Source organism: Vanacampus margaritifer, chromosome 12 (assembly GCF_051991255.1).
Source record: "Vanacampus margaritifer isolate UIUO_Vmar chromosome 12, RoL_Vmar_1.0, whole genome shotgun sequence".
Classification (NCBI taxonomy): Eukaryota; Metazoa; Chordata; class Actinopteri; order Syngnathiformes; family Syngnathidae; genus Vanacampus; species Vanacampus margaritifer.
The window spans coordinates 19827394-19842222 of NC_135443.1; the positions used below are offsets into that span (position 1 = coordinate 19827394).

The 14829-nt window shown below is 41.0% G+C and overlaps 1 protein-coding gene across 6 annotated transcripts in view; it reads right to left on the reverse strand.

The window, feature by feature from the left end:
* Positions 1-14829, reverse strand: part of zmiz1a (zinc finger, MIZ-type containing 1a) — a 151372-nt gene that overhangs the window by 35474 nt on the left and 101069 nt on the right. For all 6 annotated transcript variants that reach the window (XM_077581228.1, XM_077581230.1, XM_077581225.1 and 3 more), the window contains one exon: positions 1933-2044. In XM_077581228.1, the coding sequence (XP_077437354.1) occupies positions 1933-2001 (69 nt within the window). In that variant the 5' untranslated portion in view covers positions 2002-2044. The remainder of the gene's footprint in view (positions 1-1932; positions 2045-14829) is intronic.

Consider the following 14829-nt stretch of genomic DNA (forward strand, 5'->3'; position numbering starts at 1 on the left):
CCGGGTTGGATGAGGACAAGGCCGAGCGGGGGGAGGTAGGGATAAGGGAGTGCAGCGGTGCGGCTACAAATTCAGCACACAAAGAGATGATGGACTGATTCCTTCTGAGGCTTGTGACAGATCAGTCAGCTCACTGCCTACCTGAGTGCAAAGCTAGTTCAGTGCAGCTTGTAATGTAGAAATTGATTGTGGCTGTAGATGACTACAATCTTCTAGATTTCTGACTTGTATTCCAATATTTAACTAGATTAAAGCACCATTTTAGGAAAGCTGGGTTACTGAGGAGTCGCTGAAGGTATTGGGGCTAACTCGCATGACTTCTGAGCAGGTAGCGTGGGTTGAACGGAAAAAGCAGTAGGAAAATGGCTAGATGAATCCATCTACTAAACAACGCATCAATCATTTGCAGCGTGGCAGTTAAAGTCACGGGTTCCAGTACAACATGAATCCCTGTGTAAGCCCAATTTTTGTAGTGTTTTTGCGTGTTTTTTCTCCAGGTCTCTGATTTCCTTCTTCCAAAAAACATCTTCTAGACCGCTTTCTTGGCCAAGGTGTTAACAAGAGATCTGGATCTGGTCTCTGGTACCCTGGGCGGAACACAGTTGCCAGCCACTGCACCTCAGGGATGTGAGTAAATTCAGACAATGAGAACTAACCACAGATGACAAATCTGCGGTTCACTGGGTGTCGAATAGCAGACACTGGTGTTGGACGGAAATTATTGTCTATCTATGTGCTCTGTGATCGGCTGGCGACCAATACAGAGTGTAGTCCGTAGTCTGTCGCCCAAAGTCATTTGGGATAGGCTGCAGCTACCTTGTCTCTGAACAGCATAAGTTGCACAAAAAGTGGTTGGATAGATGGAAATCTATCTGGTGAAAGGTGATTGGGCGGTTAAGCACAATTGCAAGAAGGTCACCAGTTGGATCCCTGTATGGATCCCGCTGTGATAGCTAAGTGGTCTTTCTGTTTGGGTTTTCTCAAGACACTCTGGTTTCCTCCTTTACCAAAAACATGTCCCAGACCGCTTTTGTGGCTAAGATGTTGACAAGAGATCTGGAACTGGCCCCTCGTACCCTGGGTGGGACACAGTTGCCACACACTGTTCCTCATGGATGTGAGTACATTCAGACAATGACAACTGACCACAGATGAACAATCTGCGGTTCGCTGGGCACCTAATAGTAGACACTGGTTATCGACGGAAATGATCATCTGTGCTCTGTGATCGACTGGCGACTAGTACAGGGTGTAGTCCGTCTGTCGCCCAAAGTCATTTGCGATAGGCTGGTGATTGGGCGGTTAAGCACGAATGCAAGAAGGTCACCGGTTGGATTCCAGTATAGATCTCGCTGTGATCGCTATGTGGTCTTTCTGTTTGGGTTTTCCCAAGGTACTATGGTTTCCTCTCAACTTTACATAAATGTATGTTCTAGGGTTAGGATGGAATTAATGTGGTTTTCTGAGACCTGGAATGGAACAAGAAGATCAGGCAATATTTTGAAAGTAGCACTGTCCCATCTCTCTGTTTAATTTAATGACGGGTCACAATGTTTCCCACAGTAATGATGTCACGCTGTTATTAGGGAGACTGTTCCAAGCCAAACCAAACTCTGCAGCTTGGTGGAAACGTCACAAACACCAGTGACTTTCCCCCCCAAACCGCAACAGCACCCTTGCTGGCAATAAAGAGTACATTCTGACACATGAACTCAGACTTGGGTGTCAATCCTACCAAAACTGTGTCAGGCTGCTGAAGTCAAGATTTAGGCAAATCCAAGGGCACCTCTGATGATGATGATGGAGGGTGGTCAGAGAGGCACAAAAGCCTCATCATTCATCAACCTGAGGCTAGGTGTCACATGTTGGGGTGGCAGAATGGACACACCCACACAGAGTAAACAAATAAACTGAGGTCAATAGAGGTCAAACCTGTTTGATGCACTGCAGCCTGTCATTGGTCTGCTGGATGTGCCGGTCCATCGATGGTAGCGTGTTCATGTTGGTGCTTCTATCGGGACGCCATCAAACTTTGACCGTTGATCTGCATAACAAAAGAGGGACGATTCTTTCAGGTTATGTTGCTGTCAAGTCAACCATGTCACATGTATGGACAGAAATCTTGGGAAACACCCCTCAGATTTGAGAAAATAATTAGTAGTTGAACAAAACAATTTTCCACCATAACCAACAGAACAACAATGAATATATTAAACATATTGTACATTGTCTCCATAACAATTAGTTACATCAACTTTGAGCGTGCTTAAAAGAACACCTCCGAGTCAAACCTAGAAGACGTTACTATTAACCTCCCCCACCCCCCGCCCTCCACCTCCTCACACACACCCCTGCCCCCTCCTCCTCGTCGCATGCTCATTCGCTCTGACCAGCTCTGGAAAATGGGTTAAATCAGGATTAATAGGCATCGTGCTGTTTTGGTAGTGAGACCTCTGTCTCTCGCCATCCCAATGTGTTTATCTCACCACAGATTCCTCCACACAAAAGGTGAAACCACAGGTGGCGGCGGGGGTGGATGGGCAGGACTATGCATGTGTGCGTGTTCATGAAAGCTGCTCGGTACTGATAAAGGCTCCCTCAAGACCCCCCGCGGTGACAAACTGCGGATGCTCAGCCAGCAAAATGTTCCTGTGCGGTGAGTTGATCTTCCCGAAATGTTGCAAATGTGGGCTCTCTCCCTCACGAGCATGTAAACATAATAGCTCCAGTCCTCCACTTTGATTGTGTGTAAAGGTAAGACTTCAAAAGAGCACTTGGAGAAAGAATAAGAGTGTGTTACTAATCCTCCGAGCTTAGCGGAGTAGAATTACCCACACTGCATTTAGACCGTCTTAAACATTAAGGAGAATGTGGTCAAAGAAAGGGAGGGAATGCTATTTTTTCTCCCAGCCTACATGTGTTATAACAATGCTGCCTTCACTGACCATCTGTGAAAATCACCCCACAAAGCCCAAACTTAACGCCACTCGCACTCTACGCCCATGGCCTACTTCTGCTGTCTCGCAGTGTCACCTGAGATCCAGTAGATGTCTCCCTCTTCTGTGGCTGCTCGGGCTTCATTCACATATCACACCCCAGAGCCAGTAGTAGTCCAGGGGAGGGCTCCTTTAAGCCCTGACAAGCGCTACAAATCCCTCACAGTCAGTTCTGCGTCCCACTAGCAGGGCACGCTCGAGCCGCCACCGGCCGCCTGCCTGACCTTGTGGCTATTGATTAACTGCTCTTCTTCTTTCTTCAGTTGTCGCAACACATACAAAGACACCAGAAGAGGAAGAAGGCTAGTGCAGGGAACAGTGTTGACAGGCTAAGTGAACATAACCCTGGGAATTATATCAGGTTTTTGGGGTGTGATGAAACCACCTTTCTGTGTGTGTGTGTGTGTGTGTGTGTTAGGGGGGGTTAGCAACAGAGATCAAATTGAATTTGTAGTTAACTCAACTACAGTGTCTCTGAAATCAGTTACAGATATTAACCTTTTTTTGATTAAGGAAGCATCTACTCAAAATATCACAGAAACAAACAAATGTGCTTTAGTGCTGCTGTTTTGGTTAGCAATAGAGAATCAAAAGGCTTTAGCAGTTGACTGATGAACTGACACTCACAATTGAGGGAGGGATTTATTTGCTTATACTGGATGAGACACCCGGTGATTACAATCCTGCAATTCCCATCAAACTTTTTTCACTTTTGTCAATGTCAATTTATTTTCTGTTGTGTAGTTATGTTTCTAACACAGCACTCCTCCTCCTCACACAGGTTTACCTTTTATTCATGCTGAAAAAGAGCAAGCTTGAAGAGCCTGTCCGGGGAAAATGTGCAATTGTCCAAAATCAATAAACACCCCATCACTCACGGGATGTTGCATAATGTGAGCTCCTCCCCTTTGCATGTTTACTTTGTAAATATTCAGCAATAACAAACATGCTCATCGGTCATGTCATCACAGTAAGGGAGGGGAGGGACAAACAAGTTAACTGTTGTAACGGCAAACCCGACAGCGCACCCTCGTTTTCCAGTATTTTCCGTCTTTTTATCGCACATCTTTATTGTCTCCCAAACATCTTAATCAGCTGCACTCAGCAGAGGTGCAAAACAAAGGATTACACATCCAATTATGCTGCTACAGCAGCAGGAGGAGGCCTGAGTGACAAAACACAAACAAAAGTCGACATTTGTGGAAACTTCTGCCTCTTTCTTGAGTAAATCGTAAAGAAGGTAGGGGGTGAAAGAAAGCACACGAATGTGAAAGCGCCGAAGATGCACATGCACACAAGTTAATAATCACCTGCATTCCACTATGTGCACACAAGCTGAGGATTTGTTGTCGCTCCTTAGCAAGCAAGCAAGTTAAAACTGCTAGCTTTTGCTGATTCAAATCAACAGGGTTCTTGCTTTGATAAATACCATTAAGTTCATAAACTTGACTAATGACTGATCTGATTGTTTGAAGTAATTTCTCTAACACAGGTGATTCATATCATCAGCTAATCAGCAATCTCTGGAGAAGGCTGATAACGATCTCCACCTGTGTTGGCTGTGGGAGACATGGAAAACAGGCTGGATACCGGTCCCTGAGGATCAGGGTTGAGGACCACTGACCTAAATCATCTGAGCATCCAGCAAAATCGCTCATGCTATTGCTATTCTTGCGTTCGAGGTGTGGCAAAAAATTTCCAGGACTGGCGTCACAAAATATATTTCAAAGCCAACTACACTGGTGCCTTGACACAACTGACAAGTTTTTCGAGACTTCAACTCTAAAACAAAAAGAATCCCGCATGTATTAAAAACAACCACATACTGTAGCTTCATAGGCCCAATTCACACGGACTGCGGAATGGACGCGGTGCGTTTTCCGTACGGCCGTTGCAATTCACACCGCGTGCGTTGTGTTAGCTGTCCGTGTCCGGAAATCTGCACCCGCCAGACCAAAAGATCACGGGAGCTCACGCTGGAGAGTTGAGTTCACACGATAACAACCGTGTATATAGAGTCCTATTGGTAAACAATAGACACACTTGCCTGTTGTCACATGATCGATATGCTTTTGGACATTATTTCTGGGACTTCTACCATGGCTCTTCTATCATGGGTAAGTACGTTTTGTGTTTAACCCCTAGGCGTTATTTGACTTTTTGTTGGTTCTGACCAAGCCATTTCAAAATAAAATAACGCCCAGGGGTTAAGTAGTGTTATTTTGTCATGTTTAATTTATTCTGAGCTAGTTTTTTTCCTCTTAAATGTCCGACTCATGTCATGCTATGTAGTTAGTTAGCTTCCCTCCCCAAAAAAATTAGTTTGCAAACAGTTTTATTTTGAAATATACCGGATCTACCTTAATGCCGATGCTCGACTTCCTGTTCGGCTCGTGTAATTTGTTAAGCCTCCGGAAAAAATTGAACGTTTGCGGAAACCTTCTGCAGCGCCGCATCCCTTCCGCACCGCATACGCACTGCAGCTGGTGTGAATTGACACGCAAATTCGAATGCTTTCTATTCTTTGCGGCGGCCGTACGGAAAACGCACAGCGTCCATTCCGCAGTCAGTGTTAATTGGGCGTTAGGCTTTTAGGCTAGCTTAATGCTAACACTATATAGCATCAATGATTCTGTGCTACAACCTTTTAAACTTAGTACTTATCAAGTAGATTGGTAATATAAGTTCTCAGAGCCATATATTCTTTATCCTGAATGAAGAATGACTAATATTACTTTAATATACTTTCAGGCTGCTAGCTTAATGCTAAAGCTAAATAGCAACCAGGTTGCTGTGCTTTAACTTTATAAGCAACGGACTGAACACAAGTAGATAGAAAATATAAGCACTCAGTCATATATTCCTTATCCTCTACAAAGAACAACTATTATTAGCGTCGTGCTGATGAGCTGAGAGGGGTTGAGACGTCTCAATAAGTAGTATATTTGTCTGTTTGTCTTATACTGCCCTCAAGTAGCCAAGGCAGCACACCAGAGAGAGCAGCAAAATGGCCATTCAATTGATTTGTGACAACAAATTGTTGAATTCTTTTTAATTCTGTCAATAGTTTATGTTTTTGTTTTGTTTTAGTTCATGTACAATATCATGGACCGCTCATTAAAATACACATTATAAAATTGGTGAGAATGTGAAATGCTGTTCTGGTTTGAATGAAAGTGCTGTGGTTTTGCAATACGCGCAGAAATAATCCAGTGTTCATTCAGCTGGTGAAGTGTAGAGGGCGGTGGTGAACAATAAGAGCTTATTTAACAACAAGAAGTGTCAATGCGGCTCTGTGGACACAGTGGGGGATCTTCTCTCCATCCTCTCCTTGCCTTTGCTGACATGGCCACATCTCTCTCTCTCTCTCTCTCTCGCTCACTCTTTTGCCTCCCACAGACACTTTGTGCTTTTTGCTCTTCTATTCTATAGCCTTCAGACATCATTAGAGGCGCCCAGCACGTCGCTCTTTCTCCACCACCTTCCATTTCCCTCTCTATCATTTTTTTCTCTGCCAAGCCCCCCTCCCGTCCCTCATATCTCGACCCTCCCTCCCTTATCCCCACCCCCATCCCCCGCTTCCTGGAGGCCCCTGCCATACCAGGAGGTGGAATGGATTCATTTGCTCTAATGTGGTTGGGGCTGCTGCGTGGCACGGCGCAGCGCCGAGCGACACTTTTTCCCCGGGTGCGCGCAGCCTCTGTGTTGGGCCGGCCGCCTGTGTGCGATTCATGTGTTTTCAAACAGGCCAATCAACACCACTCAGCTGCGCCGGCCCTCGTGCTTCCCCGCCTTGGGCACCCCCACCCCCGTCCATCCCTTTCCTACAGTCTCTGTGCACATGCCATTATCTCGAGTGGAAAACTCCCATGGCCAGACAGTCACTCTCATTGCGTTTATTATCCACACTCTATTCTCCTTTTTTCCCCTCCTCATACAGCTCTCAAGCTGTCGGGATGGGCAAAATAATAAATTATTTGATTGTTAAGAATTGTGTTGATTGAGTGGATTTGATTGTTGATTAATTGGGGCTGGCAATACTTGGATGAAACCAGCAGAGGTGCTGTCGTTCAGGGAAACATGCCAACTTAGTTCTACAGTAAATAGTAGTACCTTGACTTATGATTTGTTTTTCAAATTTTCATTTAATTTGTTCCGTGACCATGCTTGTAACTCAAATCAAAGTTGTGTACAGTATAAAAACAGAGTAATACAATTGTTTTTCTTAATTGATAAATTTCCCTCCTTTAATTTTCAATTAACTTAAAATCATATTTACGTTTTTTTTTCTCAAACGGAGAATGTAACACAATTGATTATTAAATGACAGTAATTTCATTTTTGGCTACTAAGTTTGAACATTTAATTATCAGGCATTGTTGTCCTAACTCAAATTAAGCAAAAATAAATGTTGAATAATGATCACATGAAGGATAATAACATGAAATAAATTAAATAATAAATAAAAATAAAATACTAAAAAATATTAGATAGATCAATATACAGTATATTAATAAAACTGTTTTTGTTATAACTTATAACATTTAACCCCACCCCCCTAAAAAACAAACAAACAAACAAACAAACAGAGAACCTTCTGAAACCTTAACAAGAATAACATTCAGACCCTCTCTAGCAGTTTTACTTTCTTTCTATCAGTCATCTGATCTCGAATGAGACACTTGAGCTGACACACGGCTGTTGTGATTTTGACACGGCTAGGCCAAAGGTTATTGTCTCCCCAGGGAAACAAGTTGTAGCGCACACATACCATTTTATTGATGGGCTAATGAAATGACTGACAATATTTACTTATCCTCTTGGAAATATGTCATTAAATGTTCACTACCATGGGAATCACTGGTGTAGATTATCAGTCATCCAGGTCATGATTAATCGCAAAAGTTGAATCGAGGCATCGACTTGAATTTGCTGTGTCTTTTCCTGTTTGGACAATTCTGCCATTAGGCTAACGATATCATAGAAGTACCAAGCTCATGATAGTGTTTTGCCAACTACACGCACATCTCACTCATGTTGTTCTATGATTTCACCTCTGCCCTCCATTGAGTGTCACTCTGGTTTATTACGTTCTGAGAACCCCTTCTAATCCCCACTCTCTCCGCAAACTAGCTAATAGTCACATGGCTCCCTCGGGCCTTAATAAAACATGGTGTGACAGCCGCCAGCCTCGATATAAATGTGCCATGATGCTGTTTGTTTATCTTGTGTTTTAATGTGACAAGCGGCGGAACAGCGGGCGGCCGTGCCCCGCAAGCAGCTGTGATGTAGGCGACATGCGAGCTGCTACGTTGGCGTCTATAAATACGTCGCTTCAGCTGCGCAGCATCGCAGGTATGCGCCACCGGATACTCGAGTTGATTATTCCACAAGGTACCCCCTCTAATGGCCAACGATGTACATTGTCGCTATACCAGCGATTCCCAACCAGGGTGCCGACACAGCAGCGTGCCGTGAAATATCATTGAGGCTACGATGGGAAATTATCTGGTTCGGCAGATAGAGAACAAATAGTTAAAAAATAGAATTCAAGCTGTTTTTTTCCACTCCTGGTTGATGTTTACTGTCAAACTAAACATTCAAAACAAAAAGAATTACACTTTGTGTATTTAAAACAACCAAAAAACTTAGTCAATGCCCCCCGCTAGCTTAACGCTAGCACACAATAGAAAACGGTATTGACAGCCTAACAAGTAGCATCAATAGTGCATGCTAATATTTAATAATATACTAATATTACAGAAACTTACTGAATCAGAGTAATTGTGAAACTTGTGTTTCTTTGTTTGTGTCTGCATGTTGTTTATTGCGATTAAACATGTATTTCAAGGCACCTTTCATTTGTCCCAAAATTATGTGTTGCTAACAAATATTTTTGTTCATACATCTATGCCAGCGGTGTATAATGTGATGAGAGGCTCCCAAGTGAATTTCTCTTCCACTTGATGGTAAAAGTACAGTAAACCTGTGTGTTGCCATTCATTCCACACTTACATTCAATTAAACAAGCGCAGACTTAACATGGAGTAATGTTTTTTTTTCTTTTTGGTGAATCGAGACAAGTTCATCAATTATTTCAGTATTCATATTTTTCTGACAAATAATTGCCTGGTGATTTCGAATAGAGAATTGCGTGTCATGGCTCAGTAAAGGTTAGTAAAACCTGCCACATACTGCTTCAAATAATTCCAAATTTGTACCTTGATTAAGATTTCCATTTTAATGATTTCATTTTGATCCCCAAATACAAATAAGGTTCTTTAAATCTTTAAATTGTATTATGTGAATGTCTGTAAAAGATATGCTCACAAAAGCCACAGTTAAAACTAACCCTGCTAGGAACGCTTAATGAAAACACCAATGTTTTCATTAAGTGTACTCTATAAAATCAGTTACACATCTTTTAATTGAGCTGTGATGTGATAATTAACTGACATTTAAAGTCCAGCCAATACGTTGATTTTGAACTAATTACAGAAAATCTAACACGCTAACATACACTTCATTCACAGCTTGTGTGACAGCTCCCCCACTTACTCTCCTGTTCACCCCTTAAAGTGGGGACAAGAGATTGATTGCGCTATTATTTTTTTGAAATCACTTTAGATGGCATAAATTTACACTTCCCTTTTGGCCAAGGATGTCTTTTAGGGTTTCTATTCTTCTAATGAGGACAGCACTGCTGAAAATTGATGGATAAATGGATATTTAAGATGATGTATTTTTGTTGCCAACCAACATGTATTAGAATTTGATTGGAATGCGATTATTGCAAACGTGATAAATTCATTGTAAAGCCTCTATGTGATTAATTTGATTCTTAACTCATTCACTCCCAGCCATTTTCACTGAAAACGTGGGCTGTGTTACTGGATTTTGACTGATTTTGCAAGGCCCACAGAATATTATTTTTTATTGCTATAAAAACATGGAACCTACCAAAAAAAGATTAGAGTCTCTTCTTTCATTAAAAAATTTAATTGAAAAAAATATATTTGTATCTGGTTCTGTTTTGCAGCAATTAGCATATATAGCTAAGTTCTATCATTATTCACAAATCTGCTTTAAATTGTGGGGAAATCAGCTTGTTTTCAACATGGCCCTGGTTGATCTCTTCTACTCTACTTTTGTAATTACTACCATTGCTTCAACAATTTTGTGCAGTTGAGAACCTCTTTCAAAGTCTTCTGTATGTTCTAGCATAAAAATAACATATAAATACGTCTTTGGGACACTTAAAACATTTAAAAGAGAACCTATTTATACGTTTTTGGGAGCAAATTAGTAAATTTGATAATCAATTACTTGTCGATTAATCGATTCGTTTTGACAGCTGAGCTCTATTAGTAAGCAGCTAGAGGCCCAGTGAGGACCGTAAACAGAGTCATCTGTGAGCAAAAAAACATTGTTTCAACATCACATTATGAATGAACTCATCCTGGTGCAGATGACCCTAAATACCAGCTGCGGAAGATTGTATGTCCTGTCTGCCACGTACCATTTTCCACTAGTCACCAAAGGCCAGATTTCTAACATTTGATATGCGAAAGGACGCGTGTGGCCAGTGTGCATATCTGCTATCACCACACTAGGTCATCACACAGGAGATGAGAGGAGCATGTGATTGACAGTGCAGTCTGACATGCTTGTGTAAAATGAACCGTATGGCCAGTTAGTGCGTGCGCGCACACATGTGACTGCCAAACGGGTAAACTGACAAATTCCATGTCCTTCAGTTGCAGCAGCAAAGCGCTGACCCAAATGCAATTAAACAACATCCAGCGGGGGTGAGGGAGTGTAACACGGGCACACGCGCGCGGCCCGCATGTCAGCCCATGTGTGGAAAGCGTGTGCGCGTGAAAGAAAACACAGCGATTGGAGGGGGTTGGTTGGTGGGTGCGGTGGGGGTGGGGGTGTTGGGGCAGAGCGTGAGACTTGACAAAGAGCGAGTGTGGTTCAATGTGCTCAGTAAGCCATGAAATGGTATTGGTGCCATTACGGGGGAGGGGCATAAATATATCTGTGACATGTACTCGGCCATGCGACCATGTGTCTTATGTGGATTTGTGTTCTAAATTAATACGTTGACATTATAATCCCCAGATGAGATTGGTTGGGCATCAATAAATAAAATAACATAAAATGAGGCTTTAAAGTCGTGAAAAATCAAGCTGTTGTCTCCGTTCTCAGACACTGAGGGTGTGTCTACTGAACGCACTAAAACCAAGCCTCACTCAACTTCCAGGTGTCAATCAAAATAAAATTGTCTAGCATCTTTCTTATTTTACAATCCAAGGGGATGATTCATTTTCATGGTGTAGGCATAGCTAGCTAACTAATTGCATATAAGCTCAATTAAATCAAGCTTTACCAAAGCCTAAGTAAAGAAACGGGTATTTGTGACTGCGAAGTCATAGGTCAAGCGCCCCCTAGAGGAGTTGCACACAAGGACATTGGGACAAAAAGAATCGCGTGCATCGGCAGCCAGCGGGGCAAACAAATCCCAAACAAATCATATTTTCAAACCTCTGACATGGTGAAAGTGTTTAATAAGCTTGGAGGCGGCGAGACCTTCCTGCGTGGGTAGAAGGGGGAGCACGATTCGCTCATTCATCTTACCTCACACATTGTGTGTGTGTGTGTTTGTTCAGTGCGGCGTGTTAGCACGAGGGCACGGGTAGCAAAGAAGGCAAAAATGTGTGCTCGCTGTGAAAATGAAACCGCCTGATGGCGCACATACCGAGCCGCGCGGCGAGGGAGCGTGTTTACTTGTGATCTTTCCATTTGTTACAGAAATACTCATAAAAAAACAACTCCTGGTTAACATCGATTCCTAACATGTCAACATGATGCTTGACAGAGCGCGCAGGAACACAACAAGCAACAATACGTTTGTTTACCTGCTTTTTACACCTACGCTAGGTTCAAACTGATGACTTAAAAAAAAATAAATAAATAGAGAATTTACTTTTTAACTCATTCACTCTCAGCCATTTTCACTGAAGCAATCCCTTCCGGCTGTTTTACTGGATTTTGATAGATTTTGCAAGTCACACAGAATATTGTGTTCTATTGCTATAAGATCATGGAACATACCAAAAGAAAGATTAGAGTCTCTTCTATCATCAGGAAAAAAGTATATTTCGTAAAAAATAAAAACCTTTTTGAAACATGGACCTGGTTGATCTCTTATACTCTGCTGCCACCTGCTGGCCATTTTTGTAATAATTACCATTGCTTCAAGCATTCTCTTAAGTTCAGAGGCTGCATCAAAGCCTTATGTATGCTCTAGCATAAAAACATAAAAACACCATATAAATACGTTTTTTGGGGACCATGGTAGCATTTAAAATAGAACGTATGTATACGTTTTTGGGAGTAAATTAGTTAATTGCGTGCATGCAAATGTTTGTAGTAAATACAAAATTAGTAACAAGTAAATCTTGTGTGGCTAGCTCTGCTATAAACATAGCGCAACAGATATGTTTATCAACTATAATTGATTTTTACTTCTTTGTACATTTCAATAAATAAAACTTCAATGCAATAAATTTGAGTGTTATAGTAACATTATAAATATTGTAAGTCATGCTAACAATGAAGCAGCCATGGCTAACATCAGCTTGTTTACACTACTTATGCTAGCTTAGTATTGCTAGCTCAGCTATTTTGTTTAAGCTTTAAATGCTTTGCACTTTAATAATCGACTACGAATAGTCAATTGTGCTTGTGAATGTTAGTGAAGGGCTTAATTTTGATCAGAAACTCAAGGAGAGTGTATTAGTTAAGAGAGGCTACACGCTAATCTAAACAGATCAACACTGCAAATTGCTCCTTGTTGAAATGCTATGTTAAAATATTTTTGGTACCGCTAAAAAGAGGTTTTGTGATTGTGACAGTTTGATTCTGGAATTTCAATTTTCATGACTTCCTATAGGGAAAAAGCAATGCAGCGGTTTCATTGTTTTCAATATAATAGCTATTTGTTTGGAAAGACATTGTTAGATAATTTTAAGCATTCTCAAGCCCCTAAGGACACTCTGCTTGCAGTTTATTCAACTGAGCTTGCATTGGAGCTACTGTATGTCTGAGGCAGTGCAGGACAACAGGTAAATAGATGGCAAGAGAGAGCAAAAAAAAGAAAAAATCCACTCACAATACGTTACATGTAGTGGGAGGCCAGCCAGGAGGAACGTGCTGGGGGAGATAGGAGGGGAAATGGCTGCGGAGCAGGAGAAAGGAGAGGCAAGAGGTCGTCCCTGGGTAATTTGTTCTGGTCCTCTCCCAGAGCAGACACACAAGGAGCAGGTAAACCAATTACAGTGTGACATGAATCACCGAGAGCCACCGGCAGGCCCCACCGCACAGCATCACACCAACAACAGGGGAAAGACACCCCCCCTAACACCGCCAACATCACCACTTCGGCTGCTTTGCTTCCCACGTTCATGATTGAATTCCATTTATCTTGGAGTTTTATCAGGCCAGGAACCAGTTTTGTGTAGGTTAACTTAAGTGGGATGTTTAAAATGGACCCCGCTCACTTACTAAGATCTACTCAGTGAAGTCAAATATTCCCAAAAGCAAAAACTGACATTCACAATCATTATTATCGTATTAAAAACATAATTCTGCTGTTAAAAATACATAAATAATGAAACGATTTACTCTATTTACTCCAAAAATGATGCAACATGTACATTTAAAAACAAATTTGCACAATGAAGAAAAAAGAAAGAAATAACTAGATAATTTATTGATTAAAAAAAGATATGTTATAATTACAGCACTAATTCAGGGGAAAAAATAATGCAATAAATGTTTTAGACAATATAAAAAATTTATAAAATGGTAATAAAAGAACAGACAAGTAAAAAAAAAGAATTACCATTTAAAATATATAAGTAATACATTACCACTGTGAAATAAATACTCTGTATTTTTTTCAATTAATTTATTGTTTTTGTTATTTTTATTTTATAAACTATTTGCTGTGTGCTGCTGTAACACCTGAATTCTACCTCTGGTAGCTTTAAAAGATTATCTCATATTAATCAAATGAATTACATAATAATAAAAAAATAAAAATAATTAAAAAAATAAAAATAATTTGTCTAGCTATTACCAAAAATAAAAAATAAAAGAAACCCACAATAAAAAACGATATGTGTAAATATATCACTCATTACAATTAATAAAATAGGGGGAAAAAAACGTAAAACATGGAATGAATAATTATTGATCAACTAATACAAAAAAATAATAAAATAAATACAACTGTTAAAATTAACAAAAATATTACGTTGAAAAATCTAAATTTAATTTTAAGTGTAAAAACACAAATGTGGAAATGTACACGAAGAAGCATTGCAGGTTGATTTTTTGAAAATATTGTTTTAATGAGGTAAACAAAGCAGCGTTGATAATCAAACACTTCTTTTGGAGAAGCAAGCGTCAGACGTAACATAACGTGAATTCTGTCGCTCCAGTATGTCACTAATTGTGTGTACTTTCCGCATTATGGCTTCAACACGGAGGTCAAATTGACAATAAAAAAAGTCTTACGTCTGAATGTCAGCTCCCAATCGGTGTCAAAGGTAGACACTGAACAGGGGGGGCTTCTCGACGTGTTTACCCAACAAAGCCTTAGCAATTACTTTCATTTTCCTTAATCACCAAACGGCTGTCACGGGCAAAGTCACGTCACCCAAACGCCACCAGCTACGTCTTAGTCGAGCCGGAAACAACTTGTAAATAAACAATCGTCTGCGGTGGGGGTGCGAGGTCCCTGTCTCCTTCTAATCCTCTAGTT